This window comes from Theobroma cacao, chromosome 2 (genome assembly GCF_053813885.1).
Source record: "Theobroma cacao isolate CCN51 chromosome 2, ASM5381388v1, whole genome shotgun sequence".
Taxonomy (NCBI): Eukaryota; Viridiplantae; Streptophyta; class Magnoliopsida; order Malvales; family Malvaceae; genus Theobroma; species Theobroma cacao.
Genome location: NC_142640.1, coordinates 47,402,265 through 47,422,565, shown reverse-complemented (window position 1 = coordinate 47,422,565; position 20,301 = coordinate 47,402,265). Strand labels below are relative to the sequence as shown.

Sequence of the window (20,301 nt, the reverse complement as noted above, 5' to 3'; positions counted from 1 at the left end):
CTCATTGAATATTATGCAACATACACATTAATTCAATGTATTTTCATATTTAAGGGCCTACTAGAAATAAAAGTTGAACATCCATACTCCATTCCATGAAGTAAATTTTCATGGAATTGATTAAAATTTTGAGACTCACAATTCGAAAGATAAATGCTATAAATGTGTGAATTTGAATACATCACAAAAACCTTATGTGAACAAAATATATGGAAATAAATAAGATTCAGTTTATTTGTTCCTTATCTGAAACAAAGGAGAAGAAAATCAGTGTCTAAAGTGAGATTTTTGATCACACAATTTTAGCAAATAATTAAAAATAGCAATAGAATTAATCACAATCATAAAACCCTTATCTTTTTGAATTGTATCAATGGATTGAAATGAAAAATCGTAATCAAACTTTATTTCATCCTTCATTTTCAAAGCATGCAAGTGGAAATATTTGACACCATTAAAAATTTAAAATCAGGCTTTTGTGGTGAGTGGTTGGTAGAAAGAGATCTTGAATGGACAATTAGAACGAGAAAGAAAGAGAAATACCAAAAAAGTTTAAAGCAAAATTAAAGATACTAATATTAAATTGTTTATATATATTTATAAATTAATTAAATTGTTTTTTTGTATAGGACACGGTGATGGTGGTAGTAAAGGTTCATGCCCACTGACCATGTTCTGACTTCTTCAGTATATGATTGCTCAAGCCTCCTTTCACAAGACCAAAAAAATAATAACAAAAAAACCCATGAATATTAATTTTTCTAATTAAAACATTAAGTAATTTAAAAGAAAAAAATAAGTCTAGAATATGGCAGAAATGATGGAATTAGGAAAGAAATATGATGATGATGATGAAAAATATAATGTAAGAATTGAAGAAAAAATTGAGAGAATAAAATACATACATTGAAAAATAAAGAAATATATTAAAAAAAAAAACTGTCTACATATGAACAGCTCAACACCCTTTCACTCTCCAATAAAATGACCTGCTCTTGGCTTCCCCTTCAATAGCCTTTTCGGCTCTCTCTATCGCCTCCCATAGCTGTAGAGATTATTCCTTTCGTCTTCTTCTTCTCTTTCTTTCTCAACAATCTGTTCTTCTTCTTCCTTAATACTCTTCTCTTCTCCTATATAATCTCACTTTGAAAGAGCAAAAAAAATACAACCGTATAGCAAGGAAGAAAAAAAAATAAAGGAAAAAAAATGGTGATGAAGTTACCTTATCTGGGTTCTTCTTTGTTCTTGGTTTTGACTTTGCTTTCTGTTGTTGTTTCTGGGTCTGAAAAAAGGCTCCCAATTCTGTCATTTGACGAAGGGTATTCTCAGTTGTTTGGAGATGATAATCTAGCTATCCATAGAGATGGTAAAGCTGTTCACTTGTCTTTGAATGAGAGAACAGGTTTGTTTTCGTTTTGCTGGTTTTTTGGATGTTGATTTTTTGGGTTTTGTTTCTTTTATTGTTTTAGTAAAAGGAAAGAATTTTTTTGGTTTGGTGGTGGTGGTGTGAAAAACAGGGTCTGGATTTGTGTCTCAAGACCTTTACTTGCACGGTTACTTCAGTGCATCAATAAAGTTACCTGCTGATTATACTGCCGGAGTTGTGGTTGCATTCTATGTGAGTTTCTTTGTTCAAGCTTCTGCTTCAAGATTAATATTTTGTAGTCTGTTTATCTAACTATTAATTTTATTTGAAGTTTAACAAATAGTTTTGTTAGAAGCTTAATTCATGGTTGCTGTTAACTAATCTGGAAAAATTTTAAAACTTTTTCTTTGTTTTTATTTTTAGTATGATACTAATCGATTGCTTTTAGCTTAAAATTCTGATCAAACTATTAAAACTCAGATGAGTTTGCCACTGTTTTCTTCACGTCAAATTCATGGTTCAAGTTGGAGTTTGATAGTGTCTCGAAGACTGTATTTCGAGTTTTGTCTCTTTTGTTCAAGAACCTGATCAAAATCCTGATGGATATGACGATGAAGTTGATACAGTTTTCTCATTATTTTTGCTATCAAAAGCTTTATAAACAAAATAAACAGGTTGATTAACATAATTTCAGATAGTTTTTCCCTAATTTCAATTTCTAGCTCATTCTTAAACATGATTTTCTTGTGAAGGTTTTTATTTTTAAGGAGATAACTCCTGAAAATAAATAAAAGGAATCCCCTGTTTTAAAGATTTTGTTTTTGGGATAACAGATGTCGAATGGTGATATATTCGAGAAGAACCATGATGAAATAGATTTTGAGTTCTTGGGTAACATTAGAGGCAAAGATTGGAGGATTCAGACTAATGTTTATGGCAATGGAAGTACCAGTGTTGGCAGAGAAGAAAGATACAATCTTTGGTTTGATCCTGCTGATGATTTCCATCAGTACACGATTCTCTGGACCGATTCTAAGATCATGTAAGCATCAAAATCTATTCCCCATCTCTCATATAATTCGTTGGCCCCGCGCTTTCCTTTTTCCTTGATTGGTTAAATCTTTTAGTTTTCTTCTCTGCTTCAATCTCAACATTTTTATCTGATGAATATCATATGATTAAGTATGGAACTTGCTTTTTTAAAGAGTGTGATGTGATGGTTTATTTGTAATGTAGGGTGGGGTTTCTTATTTTGGGAGTTCTGTGTATTGTACAGTATGTGCTCTGGTTTTGCTTATAATGGTATCCCCTGTTTCAACCAACCAATTTTTCTTCTATTACCATAACTACATTGTTCTATCTCGGTCTGCTTGCTTGGAAAGCGATGAAACTGTAGGAGATTAGGCTAGATTGTAGTTCAGGATTCCATTAACTGATAATCCATAAATTAACATCAACATCTATGGTGATGTTTATAATGTGGTGGTGTAGTGCTGGTGGTTTTCCTGTTCCTGTTTTTGTTTTATTGATTATGTTTGTTATGCTTGTTATTTTCTTTGTAGATTTTATGTAGACAATACCCCCATCAGAGAGGTTAAGAGAACAGCTGCTATGGGTGGAGACTTCCCTTCTAAGCCAATGTCTTTGTATGCTACAATATGGGATGGGTCTGATTGGGCTACTAATGGTGGCAAATATAGAGTCAATTACAAATATGCTCCTTATGTTGCCAAATTCTCTGACCTGATCCTTCATGGCTGCGCGGTTGATCCGATTGAATTTTCATCAAAGAGGTGTGATACCGCCCAAAGTTTGGAAGAACTCTCTACCACTATCACACCATCACAAAGAAGCAAGATGGATAGCTTTAGGAGGAAGTACATGACATATTCCTATTGCTATGACCAAACCAGATACAAGGGTCCTCCTCCTGAGTGTGTGGTCAATCCCCAAGAAGCAGAAAGACTCAAAAAGTTTGATCCGGTTACGTTTGGAGGAGGCAGGCGCCACCATGGGAAACGACACCACCGCAGCCGAGCAAGCCGGTCCGAGACTGTTTCCGTCTAAATAAAGAGACCTTGCCTAGAATTGTTTTGTTTACATGTGGGCATTATTTTCCTCTCCTTCCCATTCAGTTTGATTAGTTGGGGGTCAGTTTTGTGTATAGAGAGGGGGAGAGAGCATAGATATTTATTGAGGGTGATGGAGGTCTTATATGTTCTATGATGTGGGTATGTGTATAGGTCATACCTTGTAGGTTCCCAGTTCATTTTTATCATTGATGTTGTCTTTCTGGCTTTTACAGATTGAAATGTGGTGATGATTTTCTGTACTTTCTACACACCCTCATGGGTTCAATAAATGCTTTAGTATATATGGAGTATATACTTTTATTTAGTTTTTTCTCTTGTGTTAACTGCACTTTTTTTAATTTAACAGATATATAAACCTCAAAAAAGCATCTTCCTTCTTATTTTTTTGTTTTTATTAATTTCATTTTTTCTCTTTGCTGGTTCAAAGAAACATCTGCAACACCCAAAATTGTTGTATTTAATGTCCAAAGTTTGGGTCTATCTGTATGTTTGTTTGTATGTATGGATATATATATTTTATATATATGTATATATTTAAAGTCAGACTCCTCATGTTCAGAGGACATTTTGTCAATGGGTTGTTGGAATCCAAGGTCAGTTAGATGTGACAAGTGGGGGAGGGTAACCCTTGCACGTTGGACCTTCTGTTTTAGGCTGAAAATGTGACTCCGGGGCTGGAATCATGCAATGGATCATCATCATCATCATCATGGTTTCAAACTTTGAGGCTTTGAAGATGAACAAGGCAGTTGAGGGTCTTAGTCTCATAGTCACAGGGCCAGCAGTTAAGGGTAGTTGGGAATTTATTTAATGTTTTGATTTTCATATTTTCACTCAATAATCATAAAGAAAAACAAATTATTTTTCTCTTTACTACAAGTTTTAGGTAAGATAAACAAATTATCTTTCTCTTTTCTATAGGGATAGGATAAGAAAAACAAATTATCTCTCTCTTTCCTTCCCTTTTTTTTTTAATTAAAGAATATCCAAATACAATTATGTCATCATAAATTGAGCTTCAACATTAAAAAAAAAAAAAAAGGAACTTTTCACCATAAATGGCCAACCTCTCTGTTCATTTGAAAATTGTAGACACAAGGATTGTGTGATGCAAGTAAAGTGGGGAGATGGCTAGGAGCCTGCGATACAAGAATTGTTTCTTGTGAGTGAGGGAACTGTAGTGTGAAGCCACAAGCACGTTTACAGGCTCCATTGTCAGGCAGGCTTCAAGCTTCATCACCACTTTACAACTGGACAGTATTTGCTTGGTCAAAGTGTCATTTAAAGGTTTTCTTTTAACTTAAATTTTTGTAGACAAAATGCTAATTAATGCATTCAAGGTATTACTTTTAACAAGATGATAATTAAGCATGCAATGCAGCAATTGACTCTACCAATAGTAATTTTAAATAATAATCTGAGTATAAACAGTGTAAAATTGCAATGGAAATAAAAGAAGGCCCCAACAAATTCTAAATTTCAATAATTGGGGGTAAAGCTAAAGAAAAAGAGTTTTGTGTAAGTAAGAAGATTGGTTAAGGCAAAGACAAAGTGTGATGGGTTTAGTGGAATCTTTTGTCTAATCCCAGACTTTGTAACACTCAATTATAAGACAACACATAAGCTGTTTTGTCTATTTGAGATTGGCTACTTTGTTAGAAATTAAAAGATAAAAGAAAAAAAAAAAAGGGTTCATAATCAAAGTGACACAACATTGATGCTAAGAAATTCTCCAGAAAGTAAGTCAGGTTGCTTTTCTAGCAAACTCTGTCATCCTTTTTTTTCTTTATTGTTTTGTCTTTTGGCAAATGTCAATAGAATCTATGGTTTGGTCTTGGTAGCTTGTGAAATTCAATACTTGCCTTGGTAGAAATCATTATTTAAATAGATATTTTAATAAACAAATATGAGGCAGTTCTCACGGGATCAAATTTTATATAGATAGTAATTTCAATTAACTTTTTACATATTATTATGATTAATTAATTTAGACTTCCTTATTATACGTATAAAAATATTATTATTTTATAAATTAACAGTAAATTTTTTAAATTCTATAAATAAATTTATTGGATATTTATATTAATCTATTGACTCTGAAATTTATCCAAACTTAAAAAAGATTATATTAATTATAAAATTCTTTCTATGGTAGACAGTTTTTAACATTTTCCTAATTTATTTATTTTTTCTATTTAGAGCTTTGGTAATACAAGGAACTTTGGTAATTCAATGAAAGGATGCTTTGGATATTCTTCCATTAAAATGGAAATGATAATGTGAAGGATGAGAAGGGGTAGACATTGGAGATCATCACTACCTTTTCAGTTTAATTTTCTCTGGCTCAGAATTTTTGGAGGCCATTCACATCCTAAGTGGTCACAGAAATGTTCTGAATCAACTTGCTCCTCAATTCCACATCATTTGACAGCCAATTTTGAACTAGAATTGCAAACTAAGTGAGAAATATATAGAAATTATTCTAATGTTTTAGACCACATAATTCATAGTTATCCACCAGCACTCGTATAAATCATGTGCAAACCCCATGGAAAGCTACATCTCACAAACCTTTTACAGCTCTTTGATTGATACAGATGCACAATTTCTGTTACCTGACTGCTACCCTTTTCTGCATTTGATCACAGCTCAGCCCCAATGAAAGCAAAGGAGTTTAAATTGTTATAAGTTTTAGTTTTTTTTTCATGCATATATGCAATATCCAAAGATTAACTTTTAGAGAGACCCAAGTGCAATATAATTTATTCAAAAACTTTCTTTGAAGGTGAAGGCTAAATTTGGTCTTATCCAGAGGTATCATATGAAATAGATAATGAACCCTTACCTCTCACTAATCCTTGTAAACTACATGTTTGCAAGAAATAACATAGTAATGAGTCTTGCACAAAATCATGTCTTCATCTATAATTATATGATCATTAAGAACAATGCCATGGTGGCTGATGTACAAGATTTTTCTTTTTTTTTCTTTTTTTTGTGTGGTGAAACAGACAATTAATAAGAAACATAAAGGATATTCTGATAAAATAAATATCCCTAAGATGTTCTCCACCTAGAAGAGGTAGATGCCTTCAGAAAAGTTTTAGAAACATAAACATGAGGCCACCTCAGTTCAAACTCTATGAGAAAGACTTACATCACCCCAAAAGAAAAGGAAAAACAAGGAAAGGATTTGAGGCTATTCATCAGCTATTATATTGCCTATGCTGGTATGTGACATGTACGACTGATGTATACCCATGCAGAACAAGACACTTAATTCTGGGATTCAGCCGCCTCCTTTTTCTCTATCAGTTTGACGAAATTGCGAACAATAGTCTTGCCTTCAGAGGTTATGATGCTCTCTGGATGGAACTGAACACCCTACAGTTTTCAATCAATTTGTTCATGAAATCAAAGTAAATTTGGTGAGCCTAAACTTGAAAGAAAAGTAACGGGTGAAGAACTATATCTAATCAACATAGCTCAAAAAATGGGTCATATAAATGATTCAGAAGACAAGGTAAGTGGCAAATAAGCATAACAATCACGGAAGTCAAAGGCCATTCTAAAGCCTCTGCATAAGGTGTTTTTGGGTCCTTTCTTTTCCTCTACTTTCTTCTGTAATAATTGCAGAGAAAAAAAGGACAAAAAGCACTTATTAACGTACACCTATACACACACACACACACACCCCCATCATCTAAAACAACAATCTTAAGGAGCTCCTTAGAATTTGTTCTGATGGCAGCTTTAGATTCTTTTCTCTAACAAACTGGTAAGCATGGAATCAGATTACAGGAGCTGTGCAAAATTCAGCAAGTCATAGGAGCTATCTACAAGCATTGCTGTCATCTAATGCTGAATTGACTGCAAAACTTTCATGGTTTTAAAATGCAATAAAAGTGACACAAGGAGAGCACAAACAACCAGCATTGCCCTTTCGTGATGCTTATAAGGTATCATATCCAAGGAGCCAATTGGAGTGCATGTGTTTTGACTCCAGCTGCAAATGCCAGTACTTAGTCAAACCTTATGCCTGGGTTCAAGTACCAAAACTATGATTCTCTAGAGCTAAAACTGTGTTAGCAGAAAATTTATCCCCAGGTTATCATACTTAATATATATGTCAATTATTCTGGACAAGCCTACAAAGGGTAGCCTTGCCAAATAACTCAATTAGAAATTTCATTTTTGTTGATTCATATTTCACTCCAAGGGTTTAGGGTGAGAAAAAGAATCAAATTGAGACCTAAAGGTAATTTGGAAATACTATAAAATACAACATTTTAGAAGAAGTGTAGTAACTAATTTAAGTAAAGAAATCAGTTCAAGCACAGCAAACATACTCCTACCAGAAAATCAGTTAGTAACTAATTTGATGGTAGTCTATCTTCTCATTCAACAAATCATTGTAGTAATTAAGAAACTACAAGTAAAAAGAGATGGCAGTCTTACCTGTAGATGCTTATATACTTTGTGCCGAGCAGCCATTATCAGTCCATCTTCTGTCCATGCAGTAACCTCGAGCTCTTCCCCGGGAAAACTGTCCTTTTCAATCACGAGGCTGTGATATCGGCCAGCATTGAAAGGGCTGAAATAGGCACAATGATAGTAAGAACTACTGATAGCATGAGATGTAATTAATGAAAATAAATTGGAAATTCTTTAACTTATCAGTAACTTAATAGATGCTTCACAAATGTCTAGCAATATAAACACAAGAATAGCAGCATAAAAGGAAAATGGGGTTTTGATTTGACCAAGTGTGTGCAACAGTGATACATTACTCCACAAGGGTGGTTGGAGGTGCAGAGAGAGAGAGAGATTGGTTTTATTTTCCCAATATCAGCATTGCATATTGCTCAACAGCCACAATATACACTTAGACATTATTTGGAATTTATGCAACCAGCCTTCTTTGCCCTCAGCTTTAATTGACCCCCACCCTCAACAACCCTTTCATTGCTGTCTCACAGCTACACCTAGGCCTCAAAGCGACACAATGATTTTTGTAACAAAAACATAATTTTAGTAATTAATTAATGCTCTTCTCTTCTCCACCATTCTCACATTCCTTTTGCTAATATATATTTTAATAAAATAAGCCTTTTTTTATGCTACTCTAATTATTTCATTAGCCACAACAAATGTAAAAAATTATTAGCTAGCTATTTATTTAACCATGTGATTATGTGCAACATACTTTGTATTGCATGAACATCATAGCTGACATGCTATATAGAGTTCTATTGACTTTCGGACCCTTAAACAGTAATATACTAATACCAGATATTTATTACATTAATAGAAAAAAGGTTAGAGGGTGTAAAATGCTTTGTCAAAAACTCAAGAATGTTTTCCTGTCGAGAGGCATCAGAAGAAATAGTGGAATTTGAAACTTTAAAACCAGAATATTATCCATGGCTTTTACTTGTCCAGACTATCTTTCATGTCAAACTCTTCAGTATTATAGTGCCCTTCCTCCTCTTTTCTCTTGCTTTCCCTTTGAGATAGACTTTTGACACATAAACCCAACAATTGAAAGTAACATGTGATTGTAATTAGAGCTCAAGTGGCTGCAGGATGAAAACGAAAGGAGATAGGGTAAATGGAAGAAAGTTTGACTGCATCTGATTTAAAGGTCCAGTCAAAATGAGTTTGATAGGAAAAAAGCGCTGCTAAGGGATCTCTATATTTGAAAGGAAAAAAGAAAGCTCAAGAAACAATCTCTATAAAGACAAATTTGAATGAATTGGTAATTGGACTACAGAAAGCAAGTAATTTAAGCACACTTTTAAGAATTTTAAAAGGAGAATCATGTTAAAATTAATTGGACTACAGAAACAAGAATTTAAGCACACTTTAAGAATTTTAAAAGGAGAATCATGTCAACAGAACTAATACATACTTTGACAATCCAGTGAACAACCCATCTTCCCCCTTCTCATCATAATAAACAAGAGAACTTTTGCCATGCATAACACCATAGGGAGAACGCACTATCTTTCCTGCATTTCGCAATGAAGTCAAATAGATTGTATTAAAATCCCACAAGCAACCAGCTCAGCTTCCATGATATAAGTACACAAGTATAAATTGTTCTCCCATCTACGTCTCTTTGAATAAATGTTGAGATAATCTAGAAAATGCAGAAATTAATATGAAGAACAGTTACTTAAGGTATCCTAGAAAACTAACCTCCAAAAGCCTCGCCAATGCACTGCAAACCCATGCAAACACCAAACAAAGGTACAGTAGGTCCAAGCTCCAAAACTGTTTGCAATGATATTCCAGAATCTTGGGGTGTGCCTATACAAAGGATACAAAGTGTATAAAATGCTTAAACATGATAAGTTCCTATGCTTCATTTATGTATAGTTTATGAGAAATAGCAGACTCTAACCTGGACCAGGGGAGATAAGCACTCCCCTAGGGTTTTTCCTACAAAAATAACAAAAAATGTTGTCATTTATCGCATCAAACGCTTATAGATAGTATGCTAACACATAATCATTAATTGCCCGGGTGACCGTCATGTTACAGAAGTGGATTGATAAAGGATATTGCAATAGGCACAAGGTAATTCTTACCTTTTCAGCTCTTCTACAGCTAACTCATCATTTCGATAAACCTCAAAGTAACATCCAAGCTCTCCCAAATACTACAAAATTAAAGGCAAATTCTGATTATATTCTTTTCTTAGTCAAGAATACAACTTGGTAAAGACTAGGAGATCAATAAAACAAAAAAGTTCAGAATGTAGAAGAATACGACATTTCAAGTGCCAAAATTCTTAGGTAAACTCCTATCACTCCTTTCATAAGGCGACAATAAAAAATGTACCATATCTGCTTAGAAGGAGAAAGACAAGAGCCAGGTAGGGATGATTCCCTCTATTGGATGCCAAATGTCACTCGGTTTCAGTGCTAATTCTTGTCAGAAAAAAAAAATCACTTTTAATTGCTATGCTGCTAATGTCTCACCAATTAATTAGTGGTGCCGGAAATACAAAAAAATTGTTGCATGCTATTGACTTTCATCAATCAAGATCATCAAACTGGGTGAACTCCATTATCAAAGATACCAAATTGGACTCACCAGTTACCACACCATAGGGATATTCAGCAGAAACACTTTTGACATATCAGATTCTTGATCATAACATGCTTCTTACTGATAACCTCGAACCAAATTTGCTTTCATTTTACAATCACAGCCATAATAAAGTCACAATAGTTTTATTGAGTAAAATCATTATGATGAAGCACCTCCATCAAATGCAAATCCTTCCCTCAATTAGAACAAACTAGAATTATACCACAAAACAATAAACTCACAACAGTAAAAGAAAACTTCTCAAGACTATATACATACATACATACACATGTATCTTCTCTGATTTCTTATAAAAGGAAACAAATCTAAACAGTACAATTTGTTTTACTATACTGGTTTTAATTGGGTTTCTTAATTTTAATTAATGTATCAAGTCTTCCCTAATAATCAAAATATATTCTCTCACATAAATTTATAATAAATTGCACATAAACCTGCCAACAAGTAATTCTGTTCTCTATTGTTTATATAGAGATTTATAAACAATCAAACAGCATTCCACAATCAAGACTTCAAGCAGAACATAATCCAGAGAAGGCAAAAGACTGGACAAAGAAAAAGGCACAAAATTTCGAACATGCAATCAATACCTGGCAAAGATTGTAAGTGAAACTATCGTAATTGTCAATGACGACAATAGGATTCCTGTTGTTTTTCTTATTCTCTAAAAGTGAAGCGCTTGAGTCCGATACAGCCGATGACAATGATGCTTTTCCAACAATCCCAGTTCTCTTTTTTGCCATAAATCCAATCCCTGCAAAACAAAACAATAGAAAAATGAACCTTCTTTTCATGCTCTGTGCAGAAAAAAGCAAAAAAAAATCTCAAAAAAGGATAGAGAGAAAAGAACGACTTGATGGAGCAGAGAGCCTGGATAGGCGAGACAGAGATGGGTTTTGAAGGGTTTTAGCAGAGAGTGAAGGTTTTGGTTGAACCAGAGATGAACGCATTATAACAGTAGCATCCATTTTCTTCTGAAGAGAAAAACAGAGCAGAGAAGGCGTTTTCAGGCGTCACGATTCTGAAAGGTTGTTCAGTTTCAGAGATTCTCCACTCTGAAAATTTTCTGGTTCCCTTAAAAGTCACCGTACAATGCTGTATATATAGGAGTCATCACTTAGTCCTAAGATGGTATTGTGGAAATAGGGAATGGGTAGCATTGCAAGTGAAAAATTTTTTGAGTCAAAAGTACCTAAATAGTCTTTGTATCAATGCATTTTCGTTAATTTAATCATAATTATCGAAATCAAAATAATTTAATTTCTTGATTTTGAAAATTAAATGTTAGTGCTTACGTAACAAATTTGATGATGTGGTAATACCACGTCAACTGATGTCATCATGTAAAATTAGATGTCATTCAGAAAAAAAATTAAATTGTTTAAATTCTCAAAATAAAAAAATTAAATTATTTCAATTTTTAAATATAAAAATTAAATTAACAAAAATACATGAATATAGAAACTATTTGAATATATTATCTCTTTTTGGGTAAATCTGATTCTCATTAACTGATTCAATCCCTGTTAGGAAATATGAATGAGATTTCAATGGAGGTTTGGTGAAGAATTGGTACTGATTTGGAAATTGTGAGAGACATCCAATTACGGAGTTTTGTTTCCATGCATTGGCTTGTTGAAAGTTATCATGAAATTTAGATATGATTTATTCAAAATTATGAAATTTGGTTTGGTGAAATTTATGTTAAAATTTTAGATAATTTTTACGAAATCCAGTTCGGGGATCAAAACTCCTTGATTATGGTACTAATACTTGTTATAATATTTTAAACTTCGATTAATAGTCATCTATCTTTATTGATTATGGAAATTCATTAAAAATTAAATTATTATTTTAAAAATATTTTGTCTTAACCGTTAATATGCATATGTTAACATTTTTTTATAACTTTAATTATACAAAGTAATTTATATATATCTAATGCGTCATTTAATTGATATATTTACACTCTTTTGTTCTATATTAAAAGTTCAAAGAAAAATATTTTGACTTAAGTGTTTTTAATATTTTTTATAAACAATATAATAATAAATTACAATTTTCTAAAAATAAGGTAATATATTAAAAATGGGTGAATCGGATCCTCCTTAGCTCTTTCAATTCGTATTAGGAAATTTGAATGAGATTTAATGGGGGGTTTGGTGGAGAATTGTTACTGATTTTGGATCTGTGGAGCTTCCAATTTTAGAGTTTGGGTTCCATGCATTTGGTATAGTGTTTATCATGAAATTTAGATATGATTTAGTGACAACTATAAATTTTGGTTTGGTGAAACTTATGTCAAGATTTTACTTAAGTTTTACCAAATCAAAATTGTGGATCAAAACTCACTCTTTATACAACTATTATGTGTTATAATATCTTAAAATCCAATTAATCCTTATCCATTGTTAACTCTCTAATTATGGTACTAATACTTGTTATAATATTTTAGAATCCGATAGATGGTTATCTATTGTTATTGGTTATCAAAATTTGTTAAAAGATGGGTAAGCAAATAAATGGATTGGGTGGTTTGGTCCGCTATACCTAAATACCAAATGGACAAAACATTATTAAAAAGCCAATTAAAATCAATCAAATATAAAAGAAGATTAAACCAATCAAACATATAATTGCTTTGATTGATTTTATTTTGGACCAATGGATCAAAATTTTATCATTTTTTTACAAATTATAATATTAAAATTTAGAAAATTCATCCATAATTATAAAATATACAAATTATGAATAAATTAAATATATGTATATATAATATATTACTTTATTATATATATAAAACTAATTATACAACTTATATGTTAAAATTTTTTAATTTTTATATCAAAGTTTGTATAAATAATAACTAATTATAAACAATATGTTATAAAAATTAAGATGATAAATAATAAAATTATTAAGTATAATCATATAAATAAAGTCTATTATAAGTTACAGTAATGTTTATGTATAAATTAAATATTTATATATATTACTTTATTATGTATATATAAAATTAATGACACAATTTATATATTATAATGTTTTATATCAAAGTTTGTATAAATATTAACTAATTATAAATATTATGTTATAAAAATTGAAGTGATAGATTATTAAATGTAATCATATAAATAAAGTTTGTTTGAATCTGATGCAAAAAAGAAAAAAAAATATAAATAAAGTTTATTATAAATTATAGTAATGCTTATGTATAAATTAAATATAAATATATATAATATTTATACAATTATAAATATTCATAATATTTTATATTACGAAACATTACTAAGGTATAATATAACATATTAATATGTAGGATATTTACTATAATATATTATAATATTAACATATAAGTTCTATTATTTAAAATATATAACTTATAATTTTATATTAATACAGATTTATAAATAAGTAAATATGTACAATTAAAATTAAATTGTTATGATTATGATTTGTATATGTATATATAATAAATTAATATATTTTAAGTATATTATTAATTAAGTTTATTATCAATTCTTCTTAATATATATAAAAAATATTATATATATTAATATATATATATAAAATATATATATATATATATATATAATTAGTTTGATTTTTTTTGGGTGGATTGGTCTAAAAATTTTAAAACCAAAAACCGACGAAAAAACCAATTGGACCAATTGATTCAATAGATTAATTATATCGAACCGTTTTACTTAAATCGTAATTGGTCTGATTTAATTTTACTTACTTTTTAAAGTTAGTTAAATTACTATTTTAAGAATATTTTGTTTTAATTAATGTCAAATTGCGCGAACGCTTGCACACACACATATATAATACTTAAAGTGTAATGCATTCTGTAACTGATATATTTTATATTCCTTTCATTCTATATCAAAAGTTTAAAGAAAAATATTTCGACTTCAGCATTTTAAATATTTTTTAAAAATATAAATTAATAAATTGTATTTTTCAAAAAATAAAGTAAAATATTAAAAATTAGGATAAACTCCACCTTTAGTCCTTGTAATTTCAATTTTTCCCATATGACACTCTTTGATTTCTTAACCATAATGAGGGATTAGGTAAATGTATTTAGACTTAACCATAATGACAAATTAGGCTCTTCTATACTATTTTATATTTATTATTTTGTAACACATTTATCATTATCATTCATATTTATGAGAATCATTCATAAACAATAGTCAAAAGCACTCTCACTATTATAAATGGAAAGTCCAAGCAATTCATTGAAAACTTGAAAATGTCTCTAAGAATTTAAAAAATGACAAACCCACAATATCATGCTTTGTGGAAGTATGTATGCTAGAATTATTGTATTTAGATTGCATAACTCTTATGCATAACCTTAAAACACAAAAAGATAAAACCAAATCAAACTAAGATATTTTATTTGATTTTATTATATATGATTTAGGGTTTCAATTTAAAAAATTAAAATCATTAACAAACATACTACGTATACGCAATCTTATTTTAATCCGTTTTTCACATTTTTATTGTTAATTAATGTTTTTTAATGTACTTATTTGATTTTATTCAACTCACTACGCATACTAATTAGTTGAGCCCTTGTTCATACTATGTTGTTGTTTTCTTGATTATTTGATTGAACATAATGACTCTCTAGGTATTAAAATTTTATCTCTAAATGACATATTTATTAGGACTCCATGTCTAAATGATTACAAATCATGTTTTTCTTTTTTCATGTCAATTTTTTTAAGTTTATTATATTGTATAATTCATTAATTTATTATTGGTGTATTTTCAAAATTGAAAGGTTATATCACATAATGTAATTATTGGATTGTTGGTAGTTTTTCATATCAAAGGTTATATCTCTTGATGGAGTGACATTTGAAAAAACACCTCCAAATCTTGAAAAACATCATTACTTAAAAATTATGATATAAATAGTTATCTTTTCATATTATGATTCAAAGTTATGTCTAATGATATGAAAGGTTGTCTTTTCATAAGGTAACTATTGAAAAATTACCTCTATCTAAAGGTTATATCTTATAATATGTAAAGGTGTGTTTAAGACAAAAATGTACTTTAATGAAAGGATTGTATCCTCAAAGAAGAGATACTTGTAAGTCTATATAAAGTAGTGTGTCTGGTGATCTAATTTTGGAAGTGCAAAACAAAGTTTGGTGTTAGCTTCATTGTATCCTTAATGTTCGCATAATTCTTTTTTTGCATATGAGTGGTGGGGCGAAATAGTATTAAAAATATTTATTTAATGTAGTTAATTTTGCTGGTTCCTTTTGAATTTCAAAAACCCATTTGCGTCAACATTTATTCTATCTAATATTATCCTAAAAATTTTACTACATGATCTTTGGATTGCTCTTTCGTTACTTCATTCACAATGATCTTATGATCTTTCAATTTATTGTAAAATATCTTTCAATCTTTTTTAGGACAAGCATGGCAAATATAATTGAACAATAAACAAATAGAATTTATCTTTGATAATTTTTTTAAGTTGGGAAGAACAACTAGGATGAATTACGAATCACCCCAATTGATCATTAAATTGTCTAAGACAAAGCTATACAAATAATTTATCAGTGTGTTATGATACATAAGGAATTAAAACTTGACACTCTTCTTAACCGTAGTGCAAATCACAAACAAAAATATGGAAGAACAACTAGGTTGAAAACAAGCAAAAAAGAGCTTGTTTGTTATGACAATTATCTATCTAATCCACCATGCTTCAAAAGCTTCAACCAAGCATATATCATGCTCAAAGAGTTGAAATAGGGAAAATAAAGTTTAGCAAAAAGCCACATTAGTCCTAGTATCCTATTATGTTTAACACTTCTTGGCTAAGCAAGACACAAGTATGTGAGTTGAAGGTACTTGCTTTGCTGTAGCCAATTGCACTTCTGATTGGTTTTGTCCATCCCTGACCCTCAGGAGTGAAGTATGATATGGCTTATTTGAGTTTGGTACACATGACATTGATCAGTCTTCTATTTAAGTTCAGGAAGCGTTGACTAATAGTAAAAGGAAAGAAAATATTCTCAAACTATGCAGTTATCAGAAGAACAAGTTCTTGTCAGTTACTTAAAGAGGAATGCAATAGCTACCTGCATAAGTTTTGAAGCTTTTGTCGGGATTCGACCTCATGCTCAAACATGAAAATAATCAATAAATTAAAAATATAACGCAGCGAAAAAATAAACTAGTATTAAATCAGAGAAACAGTCAAATCCTACAAGATCAATGTTTGTGGCTTTCATGTAACTTTCAAATTAGTTATGAACACTCATAAGTTTAAGAGTTATATACCTTACTCTAAATATCGTAATCAAGAGCCAAATAAATCAAAATCTTTGCTTCTTCACCTTTAGGATTTATCAAATCTTCAGCCACCCAAGTGCTTGGCCTCTAACAGTAATCCACACAATAATTGAATAAGACCTTCTCAAAGGTAGGATTTTTATTTGTGCTAGCAAATTTTGTTTCTAAAACAAAAAGACCAAAAGTTCTTACCGAATCTTATTTTTGTCAAACAAAGAAAACTATTTTTCTTTTCTTATTTTATGAAATGGCTAAGAAGTGGTTTTTAAGGCTTAAAGTTTTAGTTTGCTAATATAACATATTTATATAGCCAAACTAAGTTGGAATCCTAAATGCAACAATTGTATTTTAATTTAATTAAGTATTTGAGAACTTAATTAATTTTTCATTTTATTTTGATTTTTTTAATTAAGTCCAACTTAATTAATTATCCTTACTTAATCTCAATCATGTCACTTAATGTGTGTGACCTATTAGGCTTCTAACATGTTGGTAATAAATATAAATCATAATCAAATATCAATTTGATAAGTAATTTATATTTATAGATCATGAGCGACATTTAGAAATACATCATGACCACCCAAGTGTTAGAGAGTCAATTAAAGAATTTGACAAAGCCTTATAGTGATAAGCCTCTTAGTGCAATATGGTCATTTCATTAAATATTCAGGATATGACATTAAGTATGGCTAGGTGTCTACTTATAACATTCCATATTAGTTCTCATAATTCATGACTAACTTTATGAATTTAGGAAACTAACTTTCCTCAAATTCATCATGCTTTAGCCGAAGACTTTATACAAGTTAATTAAGAATTGAGAACAAGTGAGATACATCCCCTCATATCACTTGGGTTGATGAATCCTCTCTTGACCACTCATTCACCTTCGCATGTTTCATGGCATACCCAAAAGCATCCTGTTTAGGCATATAGTCACCTTCAGATCCGTAGGGTGAAATCAAAGTATGTCATTATCCATACAAGATGACTCGGTGTCTCAAATCCAAGGACTAGTTGCACGATTATCACATGAGAACATTTTTCATAGACACTTGAATGAAATACCAAATAGAGTTCTCATAGTGGGTCATGTTTAGTGAACTTGTTCTTTAACAGGCACCTACATGTTATCCTCAAGTATCCCATATACTTTAATCTATGAGATAGATTGCTTACTTCTCAAGTAAGAAGGCTTAACATATACCAGTCTTTAAGCATTGTCAATGCCCTGTCTTGACAATACAATGACTAGAAACAATTTTAAGAACATGGCTTTGATGTATAATGATCTCATAATTGTAACAACTTTACAATTCTCTTACAAGGCCTTTATGTTCCATGGGCTTCATCCAATTAGTACTTAATAACTCCTTATTATTCCACTAATATAAAGGAAAACCTCTATCACATATAATTATGCAATTAAATATGCATTAAATGACAATATATATTCCTTGATCAATCCAATTTGGTTCAAGGGCATATACCAACAATCTCTCACTTGCACTTAAGTCAATTGCTAACGTATCCAATATCAAACTCTTTCGCTTAGCAATTGTGTTTCTACTAGGACAACTCAAATTGCAATATTTAAGAATATGTTAATTTATATGTTTGACAATCTCCATTGTCATAATCGAAATACTAATTTAGATCACAATGAGACTTTAATTCTATTATTATGGCTCTTGTTGTTACTTTAATAGCTCGAAATCATTTATTGGTTCATTAAACCAATGATCCAAATATCTCCTCTTTTATAGCCTAAACAAAAGATTTGTATCTGATTATAGATATAATCATGTAGTTATCTCTTGTTTTGGAACCAATCCAATACAACTACTCAATCATGACTTTATATCACTTTTAACATTTAGGATTCTCTCTATGTTAAACACCTTTAACATGTAATCTTAAATTCTTTTGCTGAATCCCTTTTTAGGCTCTAACTCTTTAGTCCCATTTTGTTTTTCTTAGACTGGTAAATGTATCTTATACACTTTTAATGAGTAACTTATCTTACTCCCACTAATCTTATGATGTGCACAAAATATGTTTATCTTATTCAATGTATTCAACTATTTTGAATTTATTATATTGAATAAAGATTATTATCCAGTCATTCATGTTGGATTATTTAGTAGACTCATCTTACATGAGTAGTGCATTAATATGCATTCTATTAATGGTTTGTATTTAATGGATTTATGTCATGAATTATGCATATTTATGCATCCCATTAAATTAATTTTTTGTGCATAGATCTTATCTATTGGATTTCATAATTTCATAACCTTTGACTTTTAAAGTGTCATTGGCTCCCACTATTTCTATCATGTATAGAAATCTTGCCAAGTAAACTTATTTACTTCCTTTTGGGGTGTTATATCCATAACTTTTATTTACACTTACATGTCATTAGTCATTCATCATTGGTTATGGGATGAAATCCTCTCAAAGGTTAGTTCATGCAATTAATTGGGTTTCGAATGCATTGTAATTAATCTCTTATGAATTCATTATGATAATCAATTGTTATTTAGTTCTAAGCAATCTTAATTTAGATCCAAGATTTCATTAAGAATGCTCTTTGACTAAATATGTTCATAATCCTATTATGAATTCATTGAGTTATGACTCAATTTTATCGAAGTCAACTCATTAATTTCCTTTTTGATTCATAATCAAAAGAAAAATAATATCACAATAATCTTATCATTATGAGTTAGTATTGATTATCATATATGCAAGGTTATACTATAAGAATATATAATTTAGAACAATTTCAAAAATAAAATGAGATGTAATGTAAATATATAAATATATATATAAGCTAAGCATCTCATGCTAGCAAAATATAAATCTATGTTTCCTAAACATAAAATAAATATTTAGCCATAGGTCCAAAACCAAAACATCTCATCTTGACAATCATGCCATGAAAACATTCAATGTTCTAAAATTATTTATTGTTCCACAATCTAATCTAGGTGGACAAGGTTGATCACCATCAACTAAGGTTGTCCTCTTCATGATCCTATTCTTCACTGCTCCTTGTCATTAGTTCCTTCAATATGTCATACATATTAAAACCATTAATAAAGAGTAAGGTATCATATACCAAGTAGTAAAAAATAAATCATTATATGATTCATACTTGATGTGGAAGCTTCCTTTTGTTTCTTCCCTTTGATGGATTCAAGATAATCCTTGCAATTGCGCCTCCAATGCCCAAGTTTGCCGCAGAAATGACATTTGTCATTGTCCTTGTCCATCTTCACTCCTCTAGTGGGCTTTATACCTTTTGAAGTTGATGCCTTTTCATCCTTGTCTTTTTTAGAAAATTTTCTTTTCTCATTTTTATTTTTCTTAGAAGAGACA

General features: G+C 30.4%; 2 protein-coding genes across 2 annotated transcripts; one reads left to right on the top strand and one right to left on the bottom strand.

Moving 5' to 3' along the window:
- The first annotated feature begins 1,010 nt into the window (after positions 1-1,010).
- Positions 1,011-3,763, top strand: LOC18610004 (putative xyloglucan endotransglucosylase/hydrolase protein 28). Its single transcript, XM_007045411.3, has 4 exons — positions 1,011-1,402; positions 1,518-1,618; positions 2,200-2,408; positions 2,929-3,763. The coding sequence occupies exons 1-4, from the start codon at positions 1,207-1,209 to the stop codon at positions 3,431-3,433; spliced, it is 1,011 nt and encodes a 336-aa protein (XP_007045473.3). The 5' UTR covers positions 1,011-1,206; the 3' UTR covers positions 3,434-3,763.
- Positions 3,764-6,359: 2,596 nt separating this feature from the next.
- Positions 6,360-11,664, bottom strand: LOC18610003 (anthranilate synthase beta subunit 1, chloroplastic-like). The gene is made up of 8 exons (XM_007045410.3): positions 11,432-11,664; positions 11,169-11,332; positions 10,053-10,123; positions 9,866-9,903; positions 9,661-9,771; positions 9,371-9,470; positions 7,918-8,053; positions 6,360-6,843 (listed from the first exon to the last, which is right to left on the bottom strand). The coding sequence occupies exons 1-8, from the start codon at positions 11,544-11,546 to the stop codon at positions 6,736-6,738; spliced, it is 843 nt and encodes a 280-aa protein (XP_007045472.3). The 5' UTR covers positions 11,547-11,664; the 3' UTR covers positions 6,360-6,735.
- Positions 11,665-20,301: the final 8,637 nt, after the last annotated feature.

Excerpts from the sequence above, each read along its gene's own strand:
- LOC18610004 (XM_007045411.3), top strand. The coding sequence starts at position 1,207 with ATGGTGATGAAGTTACCTTATCTGGGTTCTTCTTTGTTCTTGGTTTTG. Across the intron at positions 1,619-2,199 it reads GAGTTGTGGTTGCATTCTAT|ATGTCGAATGGTGATATATT; the intron begins GTGAGTTTCTTT and ends TTGGGATAACAG. Across the intron at positions 2,409-2,928 it reads TGGACCGATTCTAAGATCAT|ATTTTATGTAGACAATACCC; the intron begins GTAAGCATCAAA and ends TTTTCTTTGTAG.
- LOC18610003 (XM_007045410.3), bottom strand. The coding sequence starts at position 11,546 with ATGGATGCTACTGTTATAATGCGTTCATCTCTGGTTCAACCAAAACCT. Across the intron at positions 11,333-11,431 it reads CAGGCTCTCTGCTCCATCAA|GGATTGGATTTATGGCAAAA; the intron begins GTCGTTCTTTTC and ends TTTGTTTTGCAG. Across the intron at positions 9,471-9,660 it reads CATTGGCGAGGCTTTTGGAG|GAAAGATAGTGCGTTCTCCC; the intron begins GTTAGTTTTCTA and ends TGCGAAATGCAG.